The following is a 27979-nucleotide window of genomic DNA, read 5'->3' on the forward strand; positions in this document are numbered from 1 at the left end:
CAATACCTAACCCTAACCCTAACTATTAAGAATCATGTGATGCCCTGAGAACAGTTTCTAGTGGATATCCCTTTGTGCTGCTCACTGATACCAAAGATCTTCTAGTTGATTATCTTGTGTGCACGTATTTTAAAAATTTGCAGAGGCAAGTCACGCACATCTCCTGCACAATTGTATGATTTCAGTCGGTCGTCCTTGTGATGCAATGAAGAGAACATTAGGGACTTCTATTACAAACTACAGTACTACTTTAAGAAGGCTAATAATTTTTTTACTAGGCAATCAAGGGAAAATTAATTATTAGTTCAATTAAGGTTCTGGTTAAGAAATTGTGCGCTCAGTTGGAATGAAAACCAGAAGACACAGGGGTCCCCAGGACCAGGGCTGGGAAGCCCTGACTTTTAAAGAGGGTAAATGTTGTCTTTGGATGTTTGGTTATTTTTTGGCTATTCTTATCAAGCCAATCTGTCAGCACTGGTCCGTGTAGCCTAAACATTGCATGCATTACCAATTAAATGTTACCTCAAGTTCAGTGTACAAATAAAACACTAATTCCTACAATTTGTTGGAGAAAAATCATATGACATTGTAAACGTAACTAAGACAGGCGAATAAGGTTGAGTCATGCAGCAGTTAACCAGCACAAAAACCATATTGACAACCACTGCTTTAAAAATAAACACACACACACACACACATGCGCGTACTAGCAAAGCAACATCACTGTCCAAGTGTCACATGAGAGAGTGTATTACAATGCATTTGGAAAGTGTCTGTTATGTGTTTAGTAAAATATATTAAATGTTACAGGAGACATTTAAACATTTTTGTTTTTTAAACATAGGGAGACTCTTAACTTTCTATGTTAGATGTGATGCTACGAATTCAGCAATAACCTTCTGGTGCTATATCGTAACACACAGTTCAAACTAAAAATGTGCGACTATGTTTTGGCTCTGGGTATTGTACTTTTATCACGTTCTCTATTAATGTTTGAAAGCTCACTGCAATATGTACCATATATTTTGACGTTGTGCAGCTTTAGATTTCTGACTGGTAGAAATTTAGAACCGTTTTCGATTTTTCCGAACTTTATAAAATCTGTTATTATTATTATATTATTATTATTATTATTATTATTATTATTATTATTATTATTAACAAGTGAAAAACTTTTTTTTGTTCAATGTGTCTGTTTTGTTTAGAAGCATTCTGAAAGTTTCTGAATGTTTATAAGCTTATTTATTGTGTTTGTTTCAGGAGTCTGTGCTATGGATCTGTCGCTAGGTATGTTCTTCGTTGTTGTTTGTTATTAATTAAGGACTAACGCACTTGTAAAACATTGTGGTTTTGGTTTTGTACGTTTAGCAATGTGTTTGTACTAGAAGAAGTACTCCGTAGAAAGTTACTGCAATACCAATTTTAAATCTAAAGTATGAACAGCTAGCTTGCTTGTTTGTTTCAAATCACGATATTATTATAGTTTATTTATTCTGAACGAAGTTACGTAAAGTGGGAAACGTTATACTGTGATCTGGAGATTAATTTAATTCTCCATCTGTGATTTTTTCTATAGCAGTGGAGTTAAAAAAAAGTTAAATTGTAGTTTTTACCCTGCCTCCCCTTTTAATGCAAACACATTGCAGTAGAATCAATGTGGCCTGCTAGTACGTCACAGCGAAAACTAAAAAGTGGTTGGACAAGTATTGCCTAGCAACCACTCAGTTCCTGACAGTGGAGGGTTTTCCTGTGTTATGATTATGTGATTATTAAAACGGATAGGCCATATTCATTGCAAACAAAGAATTCAAAGCCATTAAAAATTACTCGATCGCCATTTTATTTTACGCAGAAATGCTGGAGGAGAAATTCTGCCCCCGATCAAATGAGCCACGAATCTCAGAAGGGCTTGCGGCTGTCAAAACAATGATGACGAATTTATTCGTAAGTACAGACTTTACTGTTTCGTAACAGTTAAGAAATGCACCATGACGTTTAGCACATCTCCCGTTTGCACATGAGAAGCTACATGAATTATGAAACCATACTGGTGTTTTTTTTTTGTTTGTTTGTTTGTTTGTTTTTTTGTAACATTCAGTGCAAACCAATTTTGAAGTAAATTCGGCGTGCTAGTATAGTCATAGCATCGTTTTTATATGCGATGTCCTGTTACAGAGAACTTGTAGTACTTAATGTATTATTCTTCTGTAATATCCCTCCTTTTGCCATGGTGTTTTTCTGCAGCGTTGGTCTCTTCACTGTACGATCGGCTGTAAATTTTGAATGCTTGTTGCATGTGGACTGTATACTCATCAACAATATATACATGCCTTTGAAAATAAAATGTGATTTAGCCAGATGACTCGTTGTATCTGCTGTGTATATATGCCGTTTGATTTTGTATTTGCTCAAGTTAAAATGACTCTGTGCGTCTACTTTACGTTGTACGTGTATTTAACAGCCAGTATGTACCGTATCAACATTGTGTAGGCCCGAACTGGTGTAGGTTACTGCTGAATTCAGGCCTAGTATTAGGTATATTATAATAAATTACACAATTTAGGATATGCATTTTTGATATTTTATCATAAGTTGTTTGTTTCTGTTTTTTTCACCCAACTCCAGAGATCTCATGCTTGTTTGTTTTGTGCTTTTATTGAAATCTTCACGTCTACCACAGTGTTTAAAATACAAGATCACAATATCGTGTACACTATTTAATACAATCTGACTGTGAATACTGTGAATACAGCGAAGTACTTTGCCTTCGGTGAGTGGATTCTAAATTTGCATGCTCCCAACTGCACATACACTCTCTGTTAGATTGGGTTCTCACAAAATGTATCAAATCGAAGTGGATTTAAAAACAGAAAAAAATGCCAATTTTTTCTGTATACAAGTGCTGTTAAAACATCATGACATAATGGTTTGGTTATTTTGTTTTCAATTGAGATATTAATAATTAAAAAAAAAAAAAAACGTGCCTGTACAGCATGCGTGTTGACATATTCCATTCCTCACACACCGCCATGTGTGTAGGATTGTGTCACGGTGTATTGAATCTACAACTTTCTCCTTGTTTTATGGACGGAAAAAAAGCTATGATAGAAACTAGTTACACATGCACACCTGCCAAGAATAAAACTAACGAAGTGGCCTACAATGTATTATTACTGTTTTGGTAAACAAAGTGTCTATAGCTTGTGTAGTTTATAGCTCTGTGTCCATGCAGTCAGAATAGACTATTTTAGTTTTATAACATTAAGATTTGTTTTCCCTTGGTCAATGGTAATAGAAGGTTCTGTTACACTGTTTTATTTTTCTGCTAGAGCACAGGAAACAGCTGTAGTATTAGTACTCTTGTCTAATATAAGAACATAAGAACATAACAAAGTTTACAAACGAGAGGTGACCAGAACTGCACACAATATTCAAGATGAGGTCTTACTAGTGCATTGTACAGTTTTAACATTACTTCCCTTGATTTAAATTCAACACTTTTCACAATGTATCCGAGCATCTTGTTAGCCTTTTTTATAGCTTCCCCACATTGTCTAGATGAAGACATTTCTGAGTCAACAAAAACTCCTAGGTCTTTTTCATAGATTCCTTCTCCAATTTCAGTATCTCCCATATGATATTTATAATGTACATTTTTATTTCCTGCGTGCAGTACCTTACACTTTTCTCTATTAAATGTCATTTGCCATGTGTCTGCCCAGTTCTGAATCTTGTCTAGATCATTTTGAATGACCTTTGCTGCTGCAACAGTGTTTGCCACTCCTCCTACTTTTGTGTCGTCTGCAAATTTAACAAGTTTGCTTACTATACCAGAATCTAAATCATTAATGTAGATTAGGAATAGCAGAGGACCTAATACTGATCCCTGTGGTACACCGCTGGTTACCACACTCCATTCTGAGGTTTTTCCTCTAATCAGTACTTTCTGTTTTCTACATGTTAACCACTCCCTAATCCATGTACATGTGTTTCCTTGAATCCCAACTGCGTTCAGTTTGAGAATTAATCTTTTGTGCGGGACTTTGTCAAAAGCTTTCTGGAAATCTAAATAAACCATGTCATATGCTTTGCAATTATCCATTATCGATGTTGCATCCTCAAAAAAATCAAGCAAGTTAGTTAGACACGATCTCCCTTTCCTAAAACCATGTTGACTGTCTCCCAGGACCCTGTTACCATATAGGTAATTTTCCATTTTGGATCTTATTATAGTTTCCATAAGTTTGCATATAATAGAAGTCAGGCTTACTGGTCTGTAGTTACCTGGTTCAGTTTTGTTTCCCTTTTTGTGGATCGGTATTACGTTTGCAATTTTCCAGTCTGTCGGTACCACCCCTGTGTCAAGAGACTGCTGCATGATCTTGGTTAGCGGTTTGTAAATTACTTCTTTCATTTCTTTGAGTACTACTGGGAGGATCTCATCCGGCCCAGGGGATTTGTTTATTTTAAGAGCTCCTAGTCCCTTTAACACTTCTGCCTCAGTTATGCTAAAGTTATTTAAAACTGGATAGGAACTGGATGACATGTGGGGCATGTTGTCAGTATCTTCCTTTGTAAAAACTTGTGAAAAGTAATCATTTAATATATTTGCTATTTTTTTTTTCTTCATCTACGATTTTGCCATTTGTATCTCTTAAACATTTAATCTCCTCTTTGAATGTTCTCTTGCTGTTGTAATATTGGAAAAACATTTTGGAATTGGTTTTAGCTCCCTTAGCAATGTTCATTTCTATTTCTCTCTTGGCCTTTCTAACTTCCTTTTTGACTTGCGTTTGCAGTTCCGTGTACTCTTTCTGCGTACTTTCTTTTTGGTCCTTTTTTAATGCTCTATAAAGTGCCTTTTTTCGCTGAATATTTTTTTAAATTGATCTATTAAGCCATTTTGGCAATTTAGTTTTACATTTAGATTTGTCTACTTTAGGGATGTAATTGTTTGCGCCTCTAGTACTACATTTTTGAAGAACAACCATCCTTCTTCTGTGGGTGTTTTCTCTATTTTATTCCAGTCTACTTCTGTTAGTCTCTGTTTCATACCTTCATAGTTTGCTTTTCTAAAATTGTAAACCTTAGCTTTAGTCATTACTTTTGGGGTTTTAAAAAACACTTCAAATGAGACCATGTTGTGGTCTGAGTTTGCCAGTGGTTCTCTGACCTCTGTTTTAGTTATTCTGTCTTCGTTATTTGAAAAGACTAAATCAAGGCATGCCTCCCCTCTAGTCGGTGCCTTGACAAATTGTGTTAGGAAGCAGTCATTTGTCATTTCCACCATTTCTATTTCATCCTTCGTGCTACCCATCGGGTTTTCCCATTTTATATGGGAGAAGTTGAAATCCCCCATTAGTATGGCTTCTCCTTTGCTACACACATTTCTAATGTCATTGTATAACAGATTATTTTGCTCACCATCTGAATCTGGCGGTCTATAGCATGCTGCTATTATTATGCCCTTTGAATTTTTGTCCGTTATTCTGACCCATATTGATTCGGCTTTATTTTCTTTGTCCAGGTTTAACACTTGGGCTTCAAGACTGTTTCTTATGTTTAGTGCTACCCCTCCTCCTCTTCTGTCCTGCCTGCCTTTTATATACAGTGTATACCCACAAATATTATATTCGTCCCCATCACTCTCAGACAACCAAGTTTCTGTATCACCTATCACATCATAGTTACTTGTTAGTGCAGTAGCTTCAAGTTATAGAATTTTGTTTCTGATACTTCTAACATTTAGATAAATACATGTAATGGTTGTCTTACCTGAGTTGTTGTTCTTGTTTTGATGCGGTCTCCCTTCTGTTTTTTTGTTGATTTCTCCCCCCTTCCTTTCTAGTTTAAATGCTTCTGAACCTGCTTGAGGATTTTTTCTCCAAGTAGTCTGGTTCCCTTGTTATTTAAGTGCAGTCCGTCCCATCTATACAGATAGTCCTCGTTGTAGAATGTGGTCCAATGATCAAGATAGTTGAAACCTTCCCGTGTGCACCTAATATGCATATAATTCAGCCGAACACATTTAGAGTATTACTTAGCAAAGGTAACTTCAGTAAAATGCGGAAAATAGTTTAATAATTTCAACTGTGATTCTTTCATAGAGCATATTTAGGATTGCAACTAAAGGTGGAATTTTGAAGTGCACCCCAGCCGAGACATGTGCCACTTGTTTGATTTGAAAAAAGAACAGGTTTAGGGAAATGCTCATTGATCAGACCAGGCTGTTCTGCTGAACCAGCAAAACACGCTGCAGGAAAGGAAGGTGGCAAAGGAGATTGTCCAGCTCTGTCTTGTCTGCCGTCAGCTCGGTGTCACGAAATCGTGCCTTTAATAACTTAATTAGTATATTTTACATCTTAATTATTGTGAATGGCATGCCTTCCTTGCGTTATTAATTATTGAACCTGCTTGCTTCAATGAAATAATAAGGAAGATTAGACATGTCTGGAAGCATCTTTCTGTTAAAATCTGTGCAGGTTCTTTAGCAATGGAATCATGAAATAGTCTGTCCCCTGTGTCAGAAATTCTTATTTATTGTAATTACATGGTGGTTAATTATAGACTTGCAACATTCAGTGGGCCATCTTGGCAACATCCCCAATGCGTGAAGCTGGGTAAGAAAACTTGAGACAACTTCATCACACATTCGCCATCACTGAATCTTACTGAGCACCTACTATGTGTCTGACACCAGTATACATAGATGATCTCCACCCTGAGGCACTGATGTGGAGTTACATTAGCGCAAAACATTGAATTTATTGATTTACATTGTATCTGGAGCAATTTGGCAATTGCCCTGTTGTTAAGGGGCAGTCGTACCATTAGAAGTGTGTTTAAATGGGTACAACACCATGCTATCGTAATGCATCGTTGTGCTCTGTAATGCTGTACTGATGTTGCTTTATATAACAGGTACAGGGTGGGTGCAGCAAGCGTCTGGTGATTCTGCCTCTATAGAGAGTGCTGCTCGGTGCTGCTGGGTACTGCTCATGAACTTTGCAGTTTTTAACTCGTCATATAATTGAACTCTAAAATCAGTGAAGCACAATCTTCCTGCATTATTTAGAAGTATACATACTCCGGTAAACATAAATAAAAATCACAATATTCACACTTTGATGGTTTTTGATTTATTCCCTTTTAAAAAAACGACAATTTCAGAAATCATCTCAAGTGTTTTGAACTGGTCAAAATGTAATCAGCACATTAGTTGAAAATACACATTTAAGTGTATAGCAGTTGAAGAAAACATACCATGTCCATTATTTTTTTTTTGCAAGTTTATTCATCATGTGACTTCACTCCATGTCTCTGCTGAAATGGATAATTGCAAAGCATATGACATGGTTTATTTAGATTTCCAGAAAGCTTTTGACAAAGTCCCGCACAAAAGATTAATTCTCAAACTGAACGCAGTTGGGATTCAAGGAAACACATGTACATGGATTAGGGAGTGGTTAACATGTAGAAAACAGAAAGTACTGATTAGAGGAAAAACCTTAGAATGGAGTGTGGTAACCAGTGGTGTACCACAGGGATCAGTATTAGGTCCTCTGCTATTCCTAATCTACATTAATGATTTAGATTCTGGTATAGTAAGCAAACTTGTTAAAAAGTAGGAGGAGTGGCAAACACTGTTGCAGCAGCAAAGGTCATTCAAAATGATCTAGACAAGATTCAGAACTGGGCAGACACATGGCAAATGACATTTAATAGAGAAAAGTGTAAGGTACTGCACGCAGGAAATAAAAATGTACATGTGACAGGGTCTTCCTCGGGTCACACGCGTGGGTAGCCGCTGTTCAAGCATACAGAGAGACAGAGGTGGTGTTGAAACGCCGGCACAGGCGCGCAGGATTTATTAACAACAAAAAGAAAGTGAAAGTAAAATAAAGGCGGTCATGTGACGTTACCAGCGATGGTAACGCACAGAGGACAAATACAGAAAACCGTACAAAAAGTGCAAAATAAAACACAATACCCCAAACTATAACTCAAAAGGTGCCGTGAAAACGGCAGGCCTTGCAGCAGCCCCGATCACAGCGATCAACATGCTTTTATACTGACGCTCCGCTGAGACACGCCCACCTGCCTGCTGGAACAGCTGATTGCTTTCAGCTGCTGCTCCACGCAGACAGGTAATCGTCCCCAGCGGAGCTCCACAGCAGCTAAACAATTAAATCAATATTAACAATTAACACAAAAACATACAATAAACTACATATTTCCATTGTGCAAGGCTTACGCTTTGCCACATATCCTCCCGCTCAGAATGGAACCCATAGGGGTCCATTCGACAAAACAAAAAAAACACAAGGGTGGGTGGGAGGGAACATTAGAGCCAGGTGCAACCTCCATACCATCATACCAGACACCAGGCTCCAACGTCAGCATTGCTATAAACAATAAACATGCACACACATACAACCACTATCCATATACCAATAATTAACAACAATACACCCAGAATTATTATCCCCTAAACCCAGTGTCCCTTCACGGGGCTCCTCTCCAGAGGATTGACCCGCCTCCTTCTGTGACGATCCCCCACAAACGACAGGTCCTCCTTCGCTGACGCTCGGCAGGCAGTTCCTCCCGCTGGCGTCCGGGCAGGCAGTCTCTCCTCCTCCCTCGCCAGCTTCCAGGACCGGAACTCCTCCTTCTGCAGCTCTCGGGAACGGACCCTCCTCGGCCTCTCTGGCGTTCGGGCGGGATGTCTCGGCTCCTTCCCAGTGCCTTTAAGGACAGCGGCTCCATCCCTCTCCTTCAGCAGCCCCTCAGGGTTACCTGCGGTCTGCCCTTGTCCCCCCCAAAAAATTTCAGGGGTTTGCTCCTCCTGTCTCTCTGTAGCCATCTAGCCTTGCTTCGGCAGGATGCAGCGGAATCCACTTCCGACACCATATGCGACAGGGTCTTCCTCGGGTCACGCGTGTGGGTAGCCGCTGTTCAAGCATACAGAGAGACAGAGGTGGTGTTGAAACGCCGGCACAGGCGCGCAGGATTTATTAACAACAAACAGAAAGTGAAAGTAAAATAAAGGCGGTCATGTGACGTTACCAGCGATGGTAACGCACAGAGGACAGATACAGAAAACCGTACAAAAAGTGCAAAATAAAACACAATACCCCAAACTATAACTCAAAAGGTGCCGTGAAAACGGCAGGCCTTGCAGCAGCCCCGATCACAGCGATCGCCATGCTTTTATACTGACGCTCCGCTGAGACACGCCCACCTGCCTGCTGGAACAGCTGATTGCTTTCAGCTGCTGCTCCACGCAGACGGGTAATCGTCCCCAGCGGAGCGCCACAGCAGCTAAACAATTAAATCAATATTAACAATTAACACAAAAACATACAATAAACTACATATTCCATTGTGCAAGGCTTACGCTTTGCCACATATCCTCCCGCTCAGAATGGAACCCATAGGGGTCCATTCGACAAAACAAAAAAAAAACACAAGGGTGGGTGGGAGGGAACATTAGAGCCAGGTGCAACCTCCATACCATCATACCAGACACCAGGCTCCAACGTTAGCATTGCTATAAACAATAAACATGCACACACATACAACCACTATCCACATACCAATAATTAACAACAATACACCCAGAATTATTATCCCCTAAACCCAGTGTCCCTTCACGGGGCTCCTCTCCAGAGGATTGACCCGCCTCCTTCTGTGACGATCCCCCACAAACGACAGGTCCTCCTTCGCTGACGCTCGGCAGGCAGTTCCTCCCGCTGGCGTCCGGGCAGGCAGTCTCTCCTCCTCCCTCGCCAGCTTCCAGGACCGGAACTCCTTCTGCAGCTCTCGGGAACAGACCCTCCTCGGCCTCTCTGGCGTTCGGGCGGGATGTCTCGGCTCCTTCACAGTGCCTTTAAGGACAGCGGCTCCATCCCTCTCCTTCAGCAGCCCCTCAGGGTTACCTGCGGTCTGCCCTTGTCCCCCCCAAAAAATTTCAGGGGTTTGCTCCTCCTGTCTCTCTGTAGCCATCTAGCCTTGCTTCGGCAGGATGCAGCGGAATCCACTTCCGACACCATATGTGACAGGGTCTTCCACGGGTCACACGCGTGTGGGTCGCCGCTGTTCAAGCATACAGAGAGACAGAGGTGGTGTTGAAACGCCGGCACAGGCGCGCAGGATTTATTAACAACAAAAAGAAAGTGAAAGTAAAATAAAGGCGGTCATGTGACGTTACCAGCGATGGTAACGCACAGAGGACAAATACAGCAAACCGTACAAAAAGTGCAAAATAAAACACAATACCCCAAACTATAACTCAAAAGGTGCCGTGAAAACGGCAGGCCTTGCAGCAGCCCCGATCACAGCGATCAACATGCTTTTATACTGACGCTCCGCTGAGACACGCCCACCTGCCTGCTGGAACAGCTGATTGCTTTCAGCTGCTGCTCCACGCAGACGGGTAATCGTCCCCAGCGGAGCGCCACAGCAGCTAAACAATTAAATCAATATTAACAATTAACAAAAAGACATACAATAAACTACATATTCCATTGTGCAAGGCTTACGCTTTGCCACAGTACATTATAAATATCATATGGGAGATACTGAAATTGGAGAAGGAATCTATGAAAAAGACCTAGGAGTTTTTGTTGACTCAGAAATGTCTTCATCTAGACAATGTGGGGAAGCTATAAAAAAGGCTAACAAGATGCTCGGATACATTGTGAAAAGTGTTGAATTTAAATCAAGGGTAAGTAATGTTAAAACTGTACAATGCACTAGTAAGACCTCATCTTGAATATTGTGTGCAGTTCTGGTCACCTCGCTATAAAAAAGATATTGCTGCTCTAGAAAGAGTGCAAAGAAGAGTGACCAGAATTATTCCGGGCTTAAAAGGCATGTCATATGCAGACAGGCTAAAAGAATTGAATCTGTTCAGTCTTGAACAAAGAAGACTACGTGGCGACCTAATTCAAGCATTCAAAATTCTAAAAGGTATTGACAGTGTCGACCCAAGGGACTTTTACAGCCTGAAAAAAGAAACAAGGACCAGGGGTCACAAATGGAGATTAGACAAAGGGGCATTCAGAACAGAAAATAGGAGGCACTTTTTTACACAGAGAATTGTGAGGGTCTGGAATCAACTCCCCAGTAATGTTGTTAAGCTGACACCCTGGGATCCTTCAAGAAGCTGCTTGGTAAGATTCTGGGATCAATAAGCTACTAACAACCAAACGAGCAAGATGGGCCGAATGACCTCCTCTCGTTTGTAAACTTTCTTATGTTCTTATGTTCTTATGTTCTTAACTCAACATGGCTGCTGCACAAACGAAGAAAAAAGTAATATTTCAGTAAAACAGAGCTATAAGAAATTGGATTATCTATACAAGGATGGTGCGATAGTGTTACATTTTGCTGTAATTCGCGTGATCATGTACGAGTCAATACCATTAAATAACATAATGCAGTCATAAACACATAGAGAATAAGAAAGCAAATAAGACGGCAACAATGACAAAGCACTGGATTCTATGCTAAAAAACGAAGACCTAAAATACTGCAATCAAGGCAGAACTTTCCAGAAGTAAGCTAAATTAATTGCATATTCATTATCGTTTAGTTTATTTCTTTCCACGCAACCTTCCTTTAATGAAGCTCTAATTAGCCATTTTAAACCAGGGCCGTTTCTTAATTGAATGATATTTTCTGACGAGGAAGAAAAGAGCTCAGAACTATTTTTCTAGCTATACAATCCTAAAGGAAATTGATCACTGTACCGTGTAAAGGATGTAGTCACTACACTACACACCACTGGTTTCAGGAACACATTCTGTCTGGAGATACGCCTCTTTCTAAATCTTGCAAATAACACTGCAGAATTAGAAAATAAACAACTGAGAGGATTTATTAAATGCATTTACATTAAAAGGGGCACTTTTAATTAGTACATAGGATTACTCTCACTTGACATTGCTGGACTTTTACTAAACTGTTTCATATTTTGTATTGTTACTGTAGATGCCAGCAATAAGCTAAACAGGTCTTTTCAAACTTTATTTGTAGACTGAACTACTGTGTTAGTGGAAGACTGTAAATATGATTCTCACAACTGTGCTGGACATTTGGTTTTCTGAACTGTTTTAATATAATTATTAGGTTTTCCTGCTTATTTTAATGCCAGCAGTGAGCCAAGTGATGCCTATAAACATTATGACAGGTTTGAAGTGTCTTCAGGTGCTTTACATACTATTACAGCAACAAGACTCTGAAAAGAAAAAATAAATGTGGTAATGTTTATTAAATTTACTTATTTTAACTACCATCATTATATTGATGTTCAAATGCCGTATTTAATTATTAATACGTTGATAATTAAATATGGCATTTTTGAAAAACTGAATTTGGTATTCCCAAGAATGGATCAATTAATAGCCCTAAAGATGGTTAGAGTTGAAGGCAGTGCAGATGCCAGTGTTTTATGCAGTAGTATCAAGCAATTTTATGTAGACCATCAGTTAAGCATGCAGTCTATATGATAACAACTGACAGCTGCACAGGATCAGAGGATGATTCAAAATCAGAGGCAGAGCCACAGTAAATACCTTGTTTAAATTTAAAGTAAATTGTAAAATTGTTGAGATACTTTTGTTGGTATATTGTTTCAAAATTGTATAATGCAACAAAAATATATTAAAAGGGTTAATGCATGGTCGAAGGTTTCTAGCTGATAATGTACCGTTTCTCAGTATATAAAAAGCTTAGAGAGAACACTGCGTGTGTGTGTGTGTGTGTGTGTGTGTGTGTATATATATATATATGTGTGTGTGTGTGTGTGTGTGTGTGTGTATATATACACACACACACACACACACACACACATATATTATATATATATATATGGGCAGCATTCTAATGATATTGTGTGCATAGAAGCTTGGTGCAGTTTACACAGAGATGTCTAAAAATAGAATAAATACACTTGATTGTACAGCTCTAGTTGATTTGCTGTTTATTCTAAGCAATATTTTGCAATTGTCTAATGAGTGGAAATGTAGTCAATAAGGAGTTGGTTTTATTTAGTCCTATGTAATCACCTGCACCACTCCTTTTTTTTTGTTAAAATTGACCCTGTTCACCTTGAAAAGCAGACAGAAGAGGAGAGCTGCAAATTCAACAGCACAGTCAGTCCACTTGCTCCAGCACTGACAGGCCTCTGATATAAAACACAATTTACAGTTTTGGTAGCAAATCCATTATCCTTCCAAGTTTAAAATAGTACGCACATCAGCAAAATGATGAGTCAGAATAATGGCTTTGAGAATTATAGAAGTCAAGGACTAGTTGGTGTTACGCAGTCATTAAGTGTCTCCTCCTGTTTAATTCAAAGCATTTTCTAAATCACAAGAGAAGGACTTCCAAATGCTTAGTATTTTTGTATCTCTAACAAGTGGGGTATGTGTTTTCTTATTATTCTCTTTATCATGGGTCCTGCACAAGCATTTGATTATATTTATTCATTTTATTCAGAAGGATACAGTATATCCCTAATATGCTGTTATCATATGCTTCCTCAGGGAGGTACATCTTGATTTTTTTTCAAGCAATTGAAAAAATAAAACTTGTAGGTGTACAAAAATAATAAGCCTTTGTAACACTTTATTTAATTATATAATATTTTTATTTTTTCTGCTGTCTGGATTTGTCCCACTGGCCCTCGGCACTAATGGCAGACACACTACGGTTTCGCTAAAGGGGAATCTCCCTTTGGTGGGGTTTGTAATGTCTTTTCTGCACACATACAATGTGGCTATATGGCCAGTGGGGGTCACTCATTACACCTTCCACTCTGAAATCCAGAAGGTACACTGTCAAGCTTCCTCCTTCCACAATTCTGTTTTTCTCTTCTTACAGTATGCCACACACTTCAATCAGAGCACCAGCATTGTTTCAGGAGGAAGCATGAACTGGACACACTGCGATGTGTAGAAGAAAAATGATCTTTCTCCTGATGAACATTCCCTAGTAAAAGACAAATGAAAGTAGTGTAAAGCCATAAATATTTGCGACCAAAATATTAGGTGAATCACACCCATGAAACCTATTTTGCTTCAGAAATGTTGGCGACCTGTTACAATGTACAAAATCTATATTGTTAGTGGAATTTGATATTCATGCCAAAAATTTTTTTCATATGTGAAAAAGGCATAAAAAAAGGCTTACAAATATTTATGGCTTTATTCTCAAGTTGATTCACCCTTGTGAATAACAATGCAGCATGTAAACATTGCAGGGGGTTCTGTAACACTTGAAACACTTTAAATACAATAAACAATGGAGCAATTGCAATTAGAACCAGAATGAATATCCTGTAGGGCATGTGCTATGGGTATGTAGCTCCTTATTCTTTAAGGTAGCTATAGGCATGTTCAGTAGTTTGTGGTTTTACAGAAATCAGGTAATAAGATTCAGGCCTGAATAGTTTTGCTCTGGTAATACCTTTTATTATGCTATTATATCAGCAGATTTCTTAAATCACTGTCCCCAGTTTGATTAGAAGAATCCTGCTAAGCTGTTATCAGGTTCTGTGCTACTCATTTCTTGCATAGCTTGCAATATAACAGCAAGGAACTGTGTTTTCTTTTTAATCAACGTATCATTGATTAATGGTAGTGCATACTGTAAAAAAAAATTATAATAATTTAGAGTGACTGTGAAGAGATCGAATGACGCTTGGTGTTAGATCTCCTTCCCGTCCGGTGAGGGCACTAGAAAGAAGGAACAGAGTAACCTTAAACAAATGGCAAGACAATTTATTCCGTAGGGTAGGTGGAAGTCAGCCATTTAGGAAAGGGGCGGAGCTACGGCACCCAAGCTCACTGACCCGACGGTAAACGGCGTGGCATCAGAGGATTGGAGGAGCGGATGCACTCGTTAACCTAGGGGTCATGGGCGAGGGTATAAATAGGGGGGCGTGGCTTTGTGATCTGTTCCTTTTTGCAGATGGTTACGCTAAATAACCAAGAAGGAGCCCGTCTTGTATACCGAAACCGTGAGTGTCCTGCTTATTTGTGTATTAACTCTGTTTGTCTTGTGTTGTTTTCACTAAGACTACTGAGCACGATCCGGAGCTGCAGCCGCAGGCCAGCGTAAAACCCGGATATCACCACTCACCGTTTCCACTACAGGAACTGTCTGTCTGCACCACGAGCACTAAAATCACGCACTATCGGAATTGTGTCTGTGTTTTGTGTTTTGTGTGGGTGAAAGAACTGGACTGTGGGTTATGGGTCAAACCCGTGGGAATATAATCAGAAGTGATACACGCCGCTGTACCACTTCCAACATTAGTATTATTTGCAGGTTTGCTATAAGGCTCTGGACATTGAATTCATTTAATAAACACCCTTGCACCTATACATCATCGTCTGTGTCATTTATCCACTCTGCACTGCACTCACCTGCACGTATTCACCACTTTGCCACAGTGACCAATTATTATTTTTTATTTATTTTCCTCCAATTATGTTTTTTCTCCTCACCGCAGTGAGTCCTCACACAGCACAAATGTTCTAAGGGCGTTTGAACGTCCTCCGATCTCGCAAGCCTAAAGCCAGAATCGCTTTTATGCCGAGCAATCTAGAGCAGAGATGGGTGGACTACTGGTCCTGGAGAACAGATATCAGCCCTGCTTTTTATCCACTCTGAATGTGCTCGGTGTCTGACCAGTAGGGTTCGCTGTTGCACGATGAAGAGAAGCAGTCCCTGTTGGTTTTCCCATCCCCCACCTCAGGAGTGTCAGAGCCTCTGTGGTCCCCAGCAAAGTACGTCCTCTTTGCACAGTCTGAATGTGAACTGGCCAAGCTGTGTGACTTATCCTGCACCCCCACCGGCAGCGCTTTAACTGGGTGAGCACCTATTTTATGTGACTGTTGAGGAGTGCTTTTTTTACTCAAATGATCTTTTCCTGTAGGGGGTATCAAGTGTATGAAAAAGGATTTTAAAAATGAACAGAAAGTAAGACATGATCTCTCAGGTTTAGTTAACAGGGGTTTCTACAAGGTGGGGTCCACGTCGCTCTATAAATAGGTCCCTAACTTAATTCTGGGTGCAAGTAAGTACACAGTAAAACTCATATCACTAAACACACCTGGCACCAGTTCAAAAGCAGCAGCTCTGGAACCTCCCAGCTTTGTAGCAGAGCACACAGATGTTTTCATCTCCAGTTTTCTTTTTTTTTCCTTCTCTGGAGATTTTTATGTGGTGTGCATGTCAGGTCTCCTCTTCTCTGAGAGTCATCTGAAGGGTGTTCAAGTTCATCATTTTAAAATATTCATGTAGGCAGAATACATGTGCAGTGCCCATCCCCTTGGCAAGGAGATAGAAAGCTGCAATACTTGCACAGTTTGTCTTTTGAGAGATGACATCCATGCAGACAGTAACGTAGCAGCAATAACTCTGTGCTTCTGAATAAGGCCTTCACCTCCCAAGTAGCCTAATGGCCCTTTGAGAAAAGAGGGGTATACAGAGCCATTTTATCAGACAGCTGGCCAAATTGTTTGCCTAAATGCTATGCGTGTCTGCATTTGCCAAGGTGTCCCAGACATTTTTTCAGCAAGTCTAAGGCTAATTGATATTGTTTAGATGCAGATCTGATTAAATTTGTTTTTTGATCACTTACTGGATGAGACAGAATTCCTAACCCACTAGTTTTGTTTCTGTATTCTGCTTCAAATCCTGTCATATGTACATCAATGCACGGTTTTAGTGTACAGCACACCGGTACCTTAACACTTAAAGAACCAGAGATATACTAATACCTAGAAGCCCCACAGCAGTCTTTCTGACTGCTGCATTCAAAACACTGTAAATAGTATGACGAAAGTAGAAACAGTCAGATGTAAATATTTATTTATTTTTAAAAATTTTATTGAGTACGGCATGTAAACATCTCAACAACCGAAACGCATATGTATATATATATATATAAAACAAGAAAACCTAAATAAATAAACATCTGAACAGACATCAGTTTACAACATGCATATTTATAGTACTGAAACGATAGCAATACATTTTTAACTTTTCAACAGCAATCGGTTTATTATCAGATGAGCAAAAACAACTGAACAACGTAGGTAGATAAACTTGGAAAAAAAACATTATGCAGACAGGCACAGCACAAGAAGTTATGAAAAAAGGCTAATTTATTTTTCTTTTTTTCAACAAAAGGGTATTCCTTTACTTTGAGTCTAAGGCTGTTCACAGTCAACACAGATAATGTGCTTGTCTACACCGCCTTTCTGCACAGGGCACAGCTGTCCAAAGTTTTATTTTTATTGCACTTCCAACCTGGCATTGGCATCTCTTGTGGCTCAGCTGTGGGTATACGCTTGGCAGTCTCCCTGTTTCAAATGCTTCTTGCGAAGTTCCTGTGCCAACTGTAAAAGATATTCTCTCCTTGGTAAATTCTTCTCCATGCATTCTTTGTAAAGTACCCAGGAGTTGATGGCTGCTAGGTCCAGTACATTGGAAAACACCTGAAAAGACCACCGTCGGGAGCCAGCTTTCACAGGGGACTTCCATGCCATCTGATCCAAAACATCAACTCCATATTTGGTTGCATTGTAAAACTCCACGGTCTCTGGTATTTATTTTCACTAGTCCCGATGCTAATCGACGACCAAAGCAGCGCAGCTGGCAAGTAGGTGCCAGCCTTTGAAAAGGCTGATTGAAAAACAATAGACTGTCAGTCATTCACTCGGGTAGAGAGTAGAGACTAATCTAATTATGGCTAAACACATTGCGGACTGGTAAATAAAAATAATAAAGTAGAATACTGTTCTGTATAATCAAAATACAATAGTTTTCTGTGTGGCCATCAATGTGACTGCGCCCGGAGCTTTTAGAAAATTACATTTTTAAACCAAAAAACATCAAAATGACTGCCGCTTCTAGTGTTAAATATGTTATAATTGTCGACTACATAGTTCACTGTTTGGGTAGCACAGCTCTGATTTGAAAGTACACATCTCACTGTTGCTACAATACTTTAATACATTTCAAGAAAACCTTTTGCTGGTCAGCACAGAAATTGCTTAGATGACCTAGAAAAACAAACAAGACAAAGTCGGGATATTGTCTATCATAAGAATGGCCATGTAAAGAAATGCTGAGATCACTGGGTAGGGCGTCTGCTAAGAAATTATAATAATAATAGTAACTTTATAAACATGATGATTTGTTTTATTTCATCGATGGAGACCATGCTGTTTAATAATAAGATTCTGGGGGTACATAAAAAAAAAAGCTCTTATGAATGTGATGATATGGATTTTGAGCAATTTAAGGGTTTAATTGTGTGTGTGTGTGTGTGTGTGTGTGTATTATGGAAGGCTATACAAAACCCTAAAAATGTCATGTGATTACCTTTCATTTTTAAAAAGCCAATTGCAAACAAAGGTTTTGAAATATAGTCATCTTTTGAATGTCGTTTTGTGCTTTGCTTGTATTTTAAACTGTCATGAAGTTGTGATTGATCTGCCATGGACTGACCCTATATTTATGCAATTTAATATCCACTGCTTTTCTCTTGCAGAATGAAACGTCATTAATAAGGTTATTGATAGATGTGTAAAGAAAATGCAAATAGTTTGTATTTATGAACGTACAGTATTTAAACACTCGCTCAATCTCTTTATAACAAAGAGTTCTGATACTACTCTATGCTCCCTGTATGTTTTTGTTCGTGACGCTGTATGCATTACGGGATTGGCGGGTCTCGAGGTTCTTGCACTACAGATCCCACAGTGAGAGCATCTTCAGTGGTTGCCTGAAGCGAACAGCAGGAATTGAAAGTGGCTGAGATGCGGAAGTAACTTTTATGATGAGTGACCATAAAGAAAACGTGGAGTTTTATAGTATAATAATCGATCGAAATTGTGCAGTTTATTAATTGTTCAAAGTCGGTTTCAATGTACAATTTGATTGCCGGAAATTAACCATATTTTAGATAAATCGCTCATCACTATTTGGGCTATAGTACATTTCTCTTGTGCCTTACAAGTACAGATTATTTTTGTTGCCAATTATCTGTTAAGACAGCATCATATTTTTGTTACAATGTAAGAATAGTTGTAATTTTTGAAATGCCAGTTATTATTTTCTGTCCAGTCAAATATTATCATTTGAAAAAAAAAAAAAATAGTCTAATAATTGAAGTAATCTATTTACTTAGAAAGTTTATTAAAAAAACAAACAAACACAAAAAAAAAAACATTATTTACTAATACATGTGTCAGCAGTCTTCCATTTTTACATCCCATAGGAGGAAAAAAAGGAGGACTCAAAAGAGCAAAAAGATCTGAGTCTGCTCTCCCCTGCTGAGGAAATCCAGGGTTTGCATGCCAGAGTTCATCAACTTGAGAAAGAGAAAGCCGAAATGGAGGCAGAGAATAAACGACTCAAAGATATGTTGGTCAATGGTAAGTTAAAACTGGACACTGACATATTCAGATACACACATGTCTGCATGTATGTCTGCATTAGCTTAATATAAGTTTATATGTTCTGTTGCTGTTCTCCTCTCCCTTTTTTTGGTATTAGAAAACGATTGAGTGCGAACAGCCAATCAGCTTCCAGATCTACCAGGCTTCTATTTTGCATGGATGCCCGCTGGAGCATTTAAGTGCTTAACTGAATTAAATTTTAAATCAATCCATGCATGAATATACCAGCTTTTTTCCTTAACATTCCAATCTACAACTAATTTGATAACATAAAAAGCTACTTAAACGTACTTTCTGATGCTGGTCTAGAGACAAGTCTGTGACAGGACACTGTAATGCTACTGGACAGGAAATCAACAGGAAAGACACAATTGGTCCATAATTTTGCTATCCACTGGATCCAAAGAACACCCTCCCTCAAAACCAGCCAGTCAAACTGCCAACCCTGTTTCAGTTCTTTCCGCACCAGCAAATCCAGTCCCTGCCAGCTTGAATGATACACTGCCTCCAACAAGAAGTTTCGAGTCTGATTCTTTACTAGACAGACTATTTAACAATCCTACAGTTAATTTATCTGGTAGTGTCATGATAAATAAAACAGAAAACTGTTTTCTCTACGCCTATTTTGTTTTTCTAATTACGTTAGGGTCTATTTTCCTCAGTGGAAGGTTACCTGGCAAAATATCAGTTCAAGATAAGTATAGGTTTTAAAGTTATTGTGTTTTAAAGAGAAAATAAAGAAATAAATCGTTTTCTAATAGCGATAGAGCCCTCTCGATGCATGCTCTACTGTATGGTAGATGACCTTGACTTTCATTAGCGCCCTCGTCTACATCTCAGGACGCGTAACTCCAGTAGCGGTCATCTACCACAAGGCTCTATCGCTTAATTATATATTCAAACTATGGGTTTAATAGTGTTGTCACGTGGTCCGTCAGTGGTCATGTGACAAGTACAGCAAGAGCTCTTCTATACAGCATGCAATGCTTAGTAAATCTATAGAAAGGTATATATACGGGTACATATATTTAAACATTTGTCCTATGATGCACCTCATGTACCAAACATATTATAATTAGGACTGTCACTCGATTAACACTAGCACCACCCTAGCCGTTTTTTGAAAGGCTTTTGCAAATCAAATTTAAATATCTCTGTGTATGTGAGTATCTTGTGCATGTCTGTTCTAAAGTGTTACTAAATATTTGAATGAAATACCCATATAGTGTTTCAGCTGCAGAATCGTAAAAATTAATAAGTTATAAGCACTTGGTTCTTCAATCGCCAGACCCGCAGTTTATGCGGCATATTGAAACCAATACAGTATAGCTGACAATTCAGTCTGGGCTTTGTAATAAAGTCAGTCATTGTGAAAGAATGTATTCTCCTGTCGAGTGCTGAAACACTAATGAAAGTCATTCAACACATATTATTTATTTATTTATTTGTTTATTTATTTATTTTATTAGCAGTTGTCACAAAATATACACATTGAATCACAATACAGTGTGATATCGCTACGCAACTTTTTTCTCGTTTGCCTGTCCTCTGAATAGAGTTACCACCAACAGCTCAAGCCGTGCGAGCCCCCCTGCACTCCACTACACTCCTCAGGCAGAACGACTGTGCCACCCTGAGTGTGTACCAGTGTAAAAAAAAAAATTGCTCATTCTAGCTCTCTGCACAAATTGGCGACCATCGGGACTGATGCTAAACGAAAGCTAGAGACTGTTACATTTTACAACGCAGCGAAGTATGGTGTGGATATACTGGATCAAATGGCACGGCTGTATTCTGTCAAAGGTGGTACTCTGTGGCTGTGGCTGTTTTTTATAATGCTTTGGATGTGGCAGCCATCAACGCTTTGGTTTTGCTCAAAGAGTGCACCGGCAATACAATCACTCGGAGGGACTTCATTTTGCAGCCTTCCCTGGAGCTATGGCAGAAACATTTTGATAAAAGACTCGAAAGCCAGCTGACAAATGCCCCTCAACCTTCAGCCAGCGCTATTCCCACCGCACACAGAAAAAAGACAGTGCCAGGTTGCTAAATGCAATAAAAACAGAACTTTTGATGTCTGCACCTGTTGTGAAAAGTCTGTGGCAAATGCAGTGCTACAGTTGAAAAGCGTGTTTTCTGCATAGATTGTGCTGAGAAAGCTGTAATAGAACTCTGAACAGACAATCAGAGCCTTCGAACTCTGTTTCACTCAAAGCGCTTTCACGTTGCATGAGTTATGCTATATTTTTGTTTTGTGCTATTTTTATAACTAGTTATTTATGTTTTTCAGCTTTCTACATTTGTTCACATAGAAGTTTATTGCGTAAAGTCTATTTTATTACAGTTTTTCATGTTTATGTATATGTGCTGTTTTTGAAAAAAAAAAGAAAAATATTTGTACAATATCACCCTCACAGTATTGTTCTTCATGTTTTATTGGTAGCTTAGCGATTCAACATTTAACTTCGGCTCTCGTTTTGCTAAAACTGCCCACGCCAACCCAACATCATCCGTCCAGACGTTTTAGCAGTCCGCGAAGTCTACAAATTTCTTTTAATTTTTAATGTAAATACAGAGTTTCTGCTATGAAAATGTTATGTGTGATGTTCATAAATAAAAATATCGAAGCCATGTTAAAATGGAGCCGCACATTTTGCGGGTGCGGTGGTTGTATGCAGTCTGAAATCTCGGCGCTTCTAGTGTTAAAGATTTTGATCGGTTAATTTATGGGCATTAGTTGATTATTCGGTAGATTAATCCATGCACATTTTAATAAAGGTATTGATCTTGTAGCGGCTGTCCTGCATAGCAATACTTTTTAAACTGACAGCTAGCGGTAAGCCACGAATACCTTTCAGAATTTGAATGTTGGAGGTGGCGAGTATATCCCTTCCCTTCCTGTGTCAATTCTGGTATTTGTGGTGTATATCTCCCTTTTTTAACAAATCTCCAATTTTTCTGAGAAAGTTCTTGTTGAAAATGGATTCGTATGGATTTTTTTTTAATATAATTTATAAAAATCCATTCTAAGTATTACTTTGAAGTTCTCAATATAATTCCCAATAATGGTCTCTATAATATTAGCAGTGTCATGCAAAATTCAGCTGTTCTTACACTGTGCACCCTAGCATATTTATGTCCCACCTTTGCTTACTAATGATTGGACAGCTGCAAAACCAGAGCAGATCTTTGCTTTCCTATTGGTTAAACTTACAAGACCTTCAACTGAAACAAAGAATACCTTCGACGATGTATGTCCCGCCTCTGCTCACTCGTGATTGATCACCTGCATAACAAGGGGCAGGTCTTTGACTCTCCCATTGGTTAAACCTACTCAAGACCTTCAACTGTTTATTTCCTGCCTCCGCTCACTAATGATTGGACTGCTGCGGAGAAAATGCGGATCTAATTCTGCACGATTTAAATTGTAAAAAAAATTCAGTTGATTAATCGGTCCTAATTATAATGCTTTGCATAGGTCATCAGTCAGACTAGGCAGTCGTTAGGACGGGTACATTTTAAACAACATCAGTATTAAAATGAAAGACAAACTATCAGATAGAACTCAAAAGTTTTTTTCAAGCACACCATATCAAACATCTGCTCAGCCGATATGCCGTATTTAAATGAACAATTAAACATAAAAGGATTTATTTTCTAACTTACCACTATGCAGCATGACTTCAAAAAATATAAAACTAAAATAAGATAAAATTTCAAAAGAAACTAGTTTGTAAACAGGTACAAATGTATTTTGTAGTTTAAAACTGAAGTAACATGTTTTCTCTGCGCGTGTCACTCGGTGCAGCACTGAATCCAGGTTGAGCTGCTGCCGTTTTCTGATTGAAATGTTTCTGCCGAAGAGCTGCGGCTAGCTTCAAAATGAAATCTCTGCTACTGATATTTTCCCTGGTGCGCTCCTTGTGCACAAAACGAAGGAATTGGTGGCTGGCAGGTCCAGTAGAGATAACAACAGGCTTGTATATTTAAAAAAAACAAACAGAATATTGTAGGTTATATTATAAATAAAAACATGTATTGTAAAGGGCAGTCATTTTGACATATCTTGAAAAGATACAAGGTTGACCGTTCTTGACTTTTCCTAAATACATGTATTAAATACCCTGATGGCGTTTGAAAGGCAGGATCACAAAAATACAAATGTTATAATAATCCCCTTTACCTAGAACCACCAAAGCCGTCACTTTGTCTTTTACAATACATGTTTTTATATTGAATGTAACCTACACACTAACTACACTCTCTCTCTCTCTCTCTCTCTCTCTCTCTCTCTCTCTCTCTCTCTCTCTATATATCTCTCTCTATATATATATATATATATATATATATATATATATATATATATATATATATATATTATATTTTTTTTTTTTTTTTTTTTATTTATTTTAAATATACAAGCCTGTTGTTATCTGTACTGGACCTGGAAGCCACCAGTTCCTTCATTTTGTACAAGGAATGCAATATCAGGAGATGTCATCTTGAACAGCGCTTCGGTATAAACATTTTGATCAGTAAACTGCAAAGCAACAGGCTGCAGCAACTCAACATGGATTCAGTGCTGCACAGAGTGACACACACAGAGAAAACATATGGTACTTTCATTTTAAATGAAAAATACATTTGTTTTTTACAGTTTTGTATGTACATATACCTGTTTACACACTAGTTTCTTTTGAAAGTTTTATTTTATTATAGTTTTTCAGTTTTTTAAATTAGTGCTTTATCATTGTAAGTTAGAAAATAAACCCTTTTATGTTTAATTGTTCATTTAAGTACAGTGTTTTGGCTGTGCAGATGTTTGATATGACATTCTTAAATAAAACTTTTAATACCGTGTCCTTCATTTTAATACTGATGTAACCGTGTCACTTTAATGTAACTATCATGGGGTTCCCGAGTGGCGCATCCAGTAAAGGCGCTCCGCGTGGAGAGCAGAATGCGCCCCATAGCCTGGAGATCGCAGGTTTGAAACCAGGCTATGTCACTGCCAACCGTGACTGGGGTTTCCTGTGTGGCGGTGCACAATTGGGTGTGAGCCGCCCGGGTAGGGGGAGGGCTTAGGTCGGCAGGGGAGTCCACGGTTCACCGCGCACCAGCGACCTCTGTGGCCGATATTGGGCATTCCAAATTGGGGAGAAAACCGTGGGGAAAAAAACATTGGTGACAACTGAATAAAAAATAAATACAAAATGTAACCGTCATAATGACTGCCTGCGGTGGTTTTAGGTATGTGTATAACCGTGTCGGTTCTAGTGTTAACATTGTAATAATAATAGATAATACTATATTTTTAACAGAAGTAATTTCTCTGTGTACCATTGTTGTTCATTACTGATAACATTTTATGTCCAAAAGCAAAGCAAAGCATTTGAATTAACCTCCCAAATTCTGACTAATTTAATTATCGTACTAAATTCAGTTTCTTTTTATATAATATTCCCATATAATCCAAACACAACATGCTTTGAAGCAAAACCTAAATCGGTAGAGTTAATAGGTAAAAAAATAAAAAATAAAATTTACCTTAATTGTTAAATCAAGAAAACGTGAATACAACATGCCTACTTCTGCTTTGGCTTGTCCAACGCGAATGTAGAGGCCTACAGTGTGTATCCTAGCAACGCGCTAATACTAGCAGTAAAAGAAGCGCAGTCTCACACACTCAAGGTTTGCAAACCGGCAACAGGAGACTTCAAACTGGGTTCTAATTTGATGCATCAATTCACCAATATGTAATTGAAGCTCTGGAAATTTAAGGACAGATGATAAATAAACGATGCATTGATTAATTGTCGCACCCCTAGTAAGTGTTTATACAGAAGCCATTTTTTTGCATTCTTAAGACTTTCATGTATTTATTTTCCTAGGCAAACCTGCAATTTTATGTAACATTTTACTTGTACTTTCAGAAATCCCCTCCCTTCTGTCAACAATGAGACACACCTTTGCAGCTCGTATTGAAACCACTTCGTCCGATTGCTTTGTTTCTGATGAAGATTGCAAGACATCCTGCTCTGATAGTGTCTGCAGTACACCAACCTTTCCAACTCCACCAGCAGACATAGAAGGGTCAAATATGCAGAGTATGTGTGCATCGGCGAACGTAACAAACTCTGTGAGTCTCTACATTCAGTAACCATGAAGCAAATTGATTAGCTAACAGTAATGTGTCCACATCTTCCATTCTGATTTAACACATTCTACTGGGTGTCAAATAAATAATTGTATAGTAGTCACATGTTTTCACTATTTTAGGTAGTTTTTTGCAGTAACCCTTGATGCTGTTTCTTTTAGATACTGCTTTATTGTTTTTTATTATTAGTTTATTGCAAAATGCATGCATGGAACTAAAGCAGAAATGAGGAGGGATAACAGCCATTCCAGTTTGTTTTAAGGCCATGTTTGTTCACATAGTCCCTTTATTTATGTTAATGCCTTGGTGGATGAGCCACAGCTGGGCTACTTGAGAAATCAGCTGTGTCTCTTGTAAGCGGTATAATAAGAGCTCCATTTGGGGAATAACTTTAATAAGGGAAGAAACGTGTGTGCCTTCAGCTGAAGGGAAGTTACATTAAAAATAAACCTAATAGCTAACATTGCCTGGTTTTAGATTCAACAGAGTGCACACAAGAGTAAAATATAGAAAAAATGTCTTTATCAGTCATCCAGAAACCCTAATGAGTATCTTAAAAAGTAATTTGAATATTTTTTTTTTTTTCATTTCTGTTTCAGGTGGAAGTATACAAGGGATCAAACGTGTATAGTGAAGGAATGGTGTGGAAAGCTGCCATACAAGCAAACTCTGCGACAGCCATGGCTAGAACCCTACTGCTTGGAGTTTTTGACATGGACACTCTGTTGAGGAGCAACCTCAGAGGTGGTAAAAGTAAAAGGGCCAACTATGCAGACCAAAAAGAAGGACTGGATCCGTTAAAGCTGGATGCAATCTATAGTACGTAATGCATGGCACGTTTCACGATGATGTTAGATTAACATGTCTTTACACAGAGGGCTGGATTATCAAAGCCCTTTTCTCCAAATTGTCAGAAAGAAAAAACACAGCCAATAGAGTTACCAAATCTGAAATAAACAACTCAGACATTTCATGTAGGTGTTTGTAAGCAGTCTTATGTTGTTTCTTATTTGTTTTACAGTGTAATTGGCGCAGACTTTGAGAATCCGTCTTTTTAATCCATACTTTTGAGCTGTATTTGCTTACATATTTCAGGTTTACCTATGTTGCAATAAAATACTTCACCGCTTTCTCATTAGCAAGATGAAAAATTGTTTAGACAGAAATTTGATTTCAGTGTTCAGTTTAGAATATATATTTTCTGTCCATTCAAATAGAAAATGTCAAACAGGAAATACAGACCTTTGAAATGCTTTCTACTGACTGTATTTATGTTTGTGTACTTTCAGATGCCACATTGAAGAAATTCCCCAATGCAAAAAGAGGACAAATTGGAGTTGGGATTAACTCAAAGCTGTCAGAAATTAGGTTCAGATACAGGAAAGCCAAACGAGAAAAGGGATGTGATATTTTTTGCTGACAAAGGCTTAATTAGTGTTGTGTTTGGTACATTTGTTTTATTTTTGTTAATATATTAAAGTACATACATTTTTCTTTTGGTGTTGCATTACCTTCAGATGTAATCAGCCACAGGATATAAAGTTCTGTTCTGTAGCATTTGATTTTTTTTTCCTACCTAAAGCAAAACATTCCCAAGAAGAACGGAATATCTTAGTGATGCACTGTAGTCGTTAGCTGAAGCATTTACTACTGAGTTGAAATGTTGTTAGACCAAACTGAAGATTTTTAAATGCCATATTGAGTTATCATTCTTCTCTAAATTTGCTTTTACTTTGGCTTTGAGCTTGCATTGAGATTCTCGAGACAAGCTCAGAGCAACAGTACCACTTAACACTGATTGTGCATGCCATAAAACAGTTATATATATATATATAAAAAATTTTTTTTTTTTTTTTTTAAAAGATGAGTTTCAGTTACAGGACTTAAAAAGGACAATCTGATGTGGACATCTGTTGTTAAGTGTCTGAAAATGTCTGTGTAGGAAATCAGTAAAGGTCTGCTGCACATTGTTTCTGTTTTTCTCAGATCTCCAAGTGATTAGTTGCAGGTGTGGTCTCCTGGGATTCATGCACAGGCTCTGTCGAAGTCAGGGCAGTCTGTGTAGTAGTCCTTCTGTGCCTTCAAATCCCCCATTCTCAGAACAGGTCACACATGTTCCTGAATATATTTTCAAAATAATGTTTTTTTTAAATGTTGCAGTATGTGAAGCTGCCATTTTTCTGCATTGTTTGTTAGGTTTACTATTTTTATAATATTATTGATCTAGAGATGCTTCCATTAAGTTGATTAACATGGGTCTTAAAATAAAATTGCACAATATTTCCAAGGTTGTAAACTGTATGCTGTTTTGCAAAATGTTCTGCATGTGTAGGATACCTTC

The 27979-nt window shown here is 38.3% G+C and overlaps 1 protein-coding gene across 3 annotated transcripts; it reads left to right on the top strand.

The window, feature by feature from the left end:
• The first annotated feature begins 756 nt into the window (after positions 1–756).
• Positions 757–27979, top strand: LOC121316718. 3 transcript variants are annotated; one of them, XM_041251822.1, is made up of 7 exons: positions 757–960; positions 1261–1287; positions 1853–1944; positions 19301–19457; positions 25415–25620; positions 26238–26457; positions 26928–27979. In XM_041251822.1, the coding sequence occupies exons 1-7, from the start codon at positions 936–938 to the stop codon at positions 27056–27058; spliced, it is 858 nt and encodes a 285-aa protein (XP_041107756.1). In that variant the 5' UTR covers positions 757–935; the 3' UTR covers positions 27059–27979. The 3 variants fall into 3 exon arrangements, with proteins under 3 accessions (XP_041107756.1, XP_041107757.1, XP_041107755.1); XM_041251823.1 differs by having other exon boundaries at positions 758–937; positions 26928–27978; XM_041251821.1 differs by lacking the exon at positions 757–960 and having other exon boundaries at positions 1201–1287; positions 26928–27978.

The sequence above is a fragment of the Polyodon spathula genome, chromosome 6, assembly GCF_017654505.1.
Source record: "Polyodon spathula isolate WHYD16114869_AA chromosome 6, ASM1765450v1, whole genome shotgun sequence".
NCBI classification, from domain to species: domain Eukaryota; kingdom Metazoa; phylum Chordata; class Actinopteri; order Acipenseriformes; family Polyodontidae; genus Polyodon; species Polyodon spathula.